The following is a 5,855-nucleotide window of genomic DNA, read 5'->3' on the forward strand; positions in this document are numbered from 1 at the left end:
TTCACAGAAACGTTAGATGGACCAAACAACGAGCATTTGATTAAAATAGAGTACACACATCGATCTCTGCGCTCCCATTGAATGGCCGGCGGGGAAGGAAGCTTTGAGAACGTCGTGGTGTACAATATATACTTTCGGTGTCAATGTTAAAAATAAAAATATGTGCATTTAGTGACTATATGTTGTATTCCGTAAAGCTCTGTCTGCACTATCGAACTAGCTAGTTTGACAACAAAAAGTTTGATGTGCCCATATATGGTACTGATATGCTTAAATATGGTAATGATATGACATCATCATGTCCATGTATGGGCAGATCACATTTTTTGTCCCATAAAGTTTGATAGTGTAGACACAGAGCTTTAGTTACTCTGTAATCAGTCTGCTTATAGTAGTTAATTGATGTAGGGATGCTGCTAGAAACGTATACGTAATTAAGCTTGGTTCCCACTAGAACGCAAGAACCTGAGCCGCAACGGAAGCGAATTGACCAATCACAAGGAACGGTTCGAATAATTCATCGCTTGGATTGGTCAATTTGCTTGCGTTGCGGCTTACGTCATTGCGTTGCTTTCTAGTAGGAACCAAGCTTTATAATTGATGAGACGTACGTACGTCGACCCTTCTTACAGTTATTTTAATGATGTTACGATTATACTGACATACCTCTAATACCGTGGCCTAAAATAGTAGGCCTAATACATTTTTCGTGGTACCTTACGCCTCCGCTTTTCGAAGTGTGATAAAAAAAAAATCAAAACCCTTTAAGTTTAGAATTCAGAAATGGGCGGTGCATTATTGCACCAATCAGCGACAAGGCTCAACTTCGGACGGCACGCATTGGTTGGATGTTGCTAAGCCAACTGCCAATCCACACCCGCTTAATATTATATAATCATTATGCAATGTTCTGTGACACATATGGATCGTGATGCAAACACATCTGTTGGGGCCAAACTATGCCATATCAGCGGCAAGCCTTCACACCTATCCTATGGGTCGTGAGGCGACCCTAGCGCTGCGTTTACATGACCTCTTCACGAAATCGCCACAGTGAGGACCTCAATAGGAAACGACGACGTGCTAACCTTACGGGTTATACTATCGATAAAAATACGCGGTTTACATTGTTTAAAATTTCGACAGTGTGTGTCGTGACTTTTCTCGTATATTGGATATCAGCCGTGACGTTGTTACCGCCATCAACCCAGTTGGAGAGACATAAGATCGGTCGCTCTCTAGAAGTACATTGCACTGTAACAACTAATTACCACGCTAATAGCAGTCGTCGGAGTAGGACCATATACTCGGACCAGACCTCTATCTAAATTCGAGCGACTGAAATCAGACAAGCACTCTCATCAAACCAGCTCAGAGCTTTATCAAATCGCGAGTGACTGAAATTAAGACCAGTACTGACTCATTAAAAAAAACTGTTGCTTTATTATTTATTTTATACACCAATTATGGATATACATATTAGCAATCTCACTTTGACTCTCTTCCTCCCAGTCGTGTTACTCCTCTTCACATGGCACTACGTCAGCTCACGACTGCATCCAGGGTTGCCACCAGGACCGACTGGTTTACCAGTGGTCGGCTACCTCCCATTCCTTGGTCTCAAACCGTACAAGACGTTTACGAAGCTGGTCAAGCAATATGGTCCAATCTACAGCGTGAAGATGGGTTCGCGAATTGTGGTCGTACTGAATGGATGTACGGTTATCCGGGAAGCGTTTGTGAAGAAGGGACGTCAGTTTGCAGGACGTCCACACTGGATGCTAAGTAAACTGAACGGCGGTCGAGGTGAGTTCTTTTATCATCATAAATTATTTAAAGATAACATATTTAGTTTACATTGTAACCAGACCTCTGCGGGGGCCGAGGTTCCTATTAGTACGGATTTTTCTCGGTGTCAATTCTATATTGGCGTGTTAGGTTTTGGCGAATTGATTCAGAAAATTGCTAGGGATGTATTCGAGTATGTTTATACTGTTTTGGCGAATTGATTCAGAAAATTGCTAGGGATGTATGGTTATACTGTGACCTGAAAGGGACACAATACAAGGCATATAGTGTACTTGGGCAGATTCTTAAAAACAACACTCGATTAACAAAACGCATAGAACCATGTCCACCGTCCCACCAAAAACTATAGACCTAAGAAAAGGCGGGAATTCATTTTTTTTACAATAAGCCTAAACCGATTAGTCTGCGCCTGTAGATGACAGATCGCCCTCTCAGTCCGCATTATTCTCTCCCCTCCTCTATGATTATTTACATTAAAAACCGTTTATCAAGGTTACCGAATGAAATTTATCATGCATGCTGTCGAGATAAGCAAACATGACGATGGAAAATTGAGCAACATAAAATAGTCTAAACTACATTTTATCACTCATCCTATATCGTCTGTTTATTGATTGACGTCATCGCGTATTTATGTTCACCTTGACTATGTTAGTTTGGCGCACCGCTGATGACCTTGATGTAGACGGCCGCCGTGCACATTAACCTTGTCTCAAGACCAAGATTAATTAATTGTTTGTAGAGGGGTGGTTATCAATCATCCAATAGTATTCTCAGTGACTATTAAAATTTGGCAAACGTTTGTGATAAATTATAGAAGATATGCCACAGAACAGTACTTGCTTTAATGATTTTTTTTTCTAAAAATGTTTAACTATTAACGTGAAGACAACTATAATAATTTATGATAATGATTTTCTCGCGATTTTTGTACGCGCATAATTTAAAAAAACGGTTGTAGTATCCATTTTTTTACGCGCCTCAAATTTGTTCATGTCATGATAATGTGATTTAAAATGTAATGTGCATACTACTAACAATTCACTCGTTCATGATCACCGCAATAAGTACTTATTCAGGGGGACACATCTATTAAGGGTGCACTTTTCGAAGGAGAACTCTACCACGGTCAACCGCCATTAAGGGGACGCTTTGTTGGGTCTCGAAGGGGTTCTAAGGCTTGGTTCCCACTAGGACGTAACGCAAGGACGTAGACGCAACGCAAGTGAGTTGCCCAATCACACCCGACTGTTCGAATAATCCATCGCTTGTGATTGGTCAAATCTAGTGAGAACAAAGCTTAACTGTACAATAAAACGGGAGCAACTACTGTATCTAAAATCGCTCATTCATTCATTTCATTTTTTTGTATAGGTATTGCAAATCACCAGCCGACAACTCATTGGCGGGAAATCCGTAAATTCTCCTCTAACATCCTGCGCACATTCGGAGACCGCCATTCAAAGATGGAAGCCAAAGTAACGCAAGAGGTGTCGTACTTCATGCAAGATCTGCACAAGACGGACAGCAAACCAGTTGATCTTCGTCACAATGTCCAGCGAATGGTCAGTAACGTAATCTGTTCAATATGCTTTGGAGAACGATTCGAATATGATGACCAGCAGTTTCAGAAGTTGATACACTACGTTGAGATTTTCTTTCAAAATATAGACAGTAAAAGCGCAACGAACTTTTTGCCATTTCTCTGGTATTTGCCAATGAAGGCGAATACCGCAGTAGAAGAAACGTACACGTTTATCATGCGGTTTGTAGAAGAGCGTATCGAATCGCACCAGGCGACTTACAATGCAGACGAACCAAGAGATTTTATAGATTTATTTATCACGGCAAACGAAGAAGGTCAACACCCTAAAAAGAATGGATCAATCGAAGAAGACGTCCACAAGACGTCTTACAACATCGACGACCTTAAGTACATTGTCATTGATCTGTTCTTTGGTGGCACAGAAACCGTCATCGCGGCAATCATGTGGAGTTTAGTATACATGCTGGTTTTTCCTGACGTTCAGAAGAAGGTTCAGGATGAACTGGATAAAGTCGTTGGCAGAGAAAAGAACGTTACCATGAGTGATAGGAAAGAGCTGCCATATACGCAAGCAGTCATTAAAGAGATTCTACGCATGTGCAATGTCATCCCGATGGTCATACCGCATGAGACAGTTGAGGATATTGATTTGTGTGGATATAATCTTCCGAAAGGAACAACAATCTTTGGAAATTTGTACTCTGTTCACATGGACGAAGACGAGTGGTCCGAACCACACACGTTCAGACCAGAACGGTTTTTGGATCCCAACGATAATAGTACAGTGACGTCAGAAGCTTTTATGCCATATTCAGCCGGTAAGTATGTAAAGTATTTTGACCAATCACAAGTGACGGATTATTCGAACCGTTCCTTGTCATTGGTCACTCGCCTGTATTGCGCTTACGTCGTTGCGTTACATATACACATAGAGAATCAACAGATGATACAGTTGATAATGTTTTTAAAGATCTGTAGGTCTACGTATAAACCGAGCCTCCAGATTGTTAGGTTTACCGCACAATTATACCGTCTGCTCCCTGAACTTACAACCCCCAGAAGACGCACCCCGCCTACATAATACTCCCATTTAACATGTTCATTTTCTACAAAAACATCTTCTCTCGACACCTGTTAGTTCATGGCCCATGGTTCAACATCTTTCGCACATTTTAAAGAAAACACAAATTAAATTGTTAATACAATTTGTTCACGTCTTATAAACAATAACAAAATAAGTAACTATTTGAGAAGTGTACAAACACGTGACCGATAAATACAGCAGGCATTGGTAAGAATTTAACGACTTCGAAACTAAGATACACTATATATATATATATATATATTCACACGAAATAATATGACCTTAATAAGATAGAATCCATAACCTTTTCGCGAAATTATTACTGTACGACTCAAAAGTTGATTTTAAAATCGAGATGATCACAGGCGCATCATGTTATGTACGCGGCGTGAGTCACGTGAGTGTCTCTGCTGAGACATTTAAACAACATTATGATTACTATATATTTCTGTACGCGCGGTCTTGTATTCAATTAGAAATACATTTCAATAGTAAACAACGATTTTTGTTCATTGATTTCAGGTCGTAGAAATTGTTTAGGGGAGCATCTAGCGAAAATGGAGATTTTCTTATTTTTCACGTCGATATTGCAGAAGTTTACAATTGAGTCTGCCGGAACCAATCCCAGCCTAGATGGTCGCCATGGTATCACACATATGCCGCATCAGTTTAATCTCACGGCAACACCAAGATGATACTGCATTCCTCTTAGATGACTATCGTGGTATCTCACACTTTCCGCACCAGTTCATCTCACGGCAACACCAAGATGATAGTGCATCTCTCCTGATGGCTCTCGTATCTCACACTTTCCGCATCAGTTCATCTCACGGTAACACCAAGATGTTACTGCATCCCTCCTAGATGGCTCTCGTGGTATCTCACACTTTTCACATCAGTTCATCTCACGGCAACACCAAGATGATACTGCATCTCTCCTGATGGCTCTCGTATCTCACACTTTCCGCCTCAGTTCATCTCACGGCAACACCAAGATGATACTGCATCTCTCCTAGATGGCTCTCGTATCTCACACTTTCCGCATCAGTTCATCTCACGGCAACACCAAGATATGATACTGCATCACTCCTAGATGGCTCTCGTGGTATCTCACAATTTCTGCATAAGTTCATCTCACGGCAACACCAAGATGATACACCATCCCTTATAAAAGGTCCTCATTGTGAAACAGGGTCTCTCTTAGATGGTTCCATGGTATCACACACTTGCCGCTTAGATTGAATGTCACGGCTACGCCAGATACAGGAATCTACTAGATGGTGCCCACAATACACATTTTTTTCTCCTAGGTTGAGACAACATCAGTGAAACTTCACGGCAACGATATACGATGATAATTAGTCATATGGTTGCCAAAGTTTATCACATACATCAGTTAAAATCAGTAAAATAAAA

The 5,855-nt window shown here is 40.9% G+C and overlaps 1 protein-coding gene across 1 annotated transcript; it reads left to right on the forward strand.

Moving 5' to 3' along the window:
• The first annotated feature begins 936 nt into the window (after positions 1-936).
• LOC144852605 (cytochrome P450 2J4-like) lies at positions 937-5,555 on the forward strand. The gene is made up of 3 exons (XM_078710514.1): positions 937-1,806; positions 3,184-4,173; positions 4,962-5,555. The coding sequence occupies exons 1-3, from the start codon at positions 1,467-1,469 to the stop codon at positions 5,132-5,134; spliced, it is 1,503 nt and encodes a 500-aa protein (XP_078566640.1). The 5' UTR covers positions 937-1,466; the 3' UTR covers positions 5,135-5,555.
• Positions 5,556-5,855: the final 300 nt, after the last annotated feature.

Source organism: Antedon bifida, chromosome 9, assembly GCF_963402885.1.
Source record: "Antedon bifida chromosome 9, ecAntBifi1.1, whole genome shotgun sequence".
NCBI classification, from domain to species: Eukaryota; Metazoa; Echinodermata; class Crinoidea; order Comatulida; family Antedonidae; genus Antedon; species Antedon bifida.

Bases quoted from the DNA above. Each gene is read 5' to 3' on its own strand.
- LOC144852605 (XM_078710514.1), top strand. From the start codon at position 1,467: ATGGATATACATATTAGCAATCTCACTTTGACTCTCTTCCTCCCAGTC. The intron at 1,807-3,183 runs GTGAGTTCTTTT...TTTTTTGTATAG, and splicing joins TAAACTGAACGGCGGTCGAG to GTATTGCAAATCACCAGCCG. The intron at 4,174-4,961 runs GTAAGTATGTAA...CATTGATTTCAG, and splicing joins TTTTATGCCATATTCAGCCG to GTCGTAGAAATTGTTTAGGG.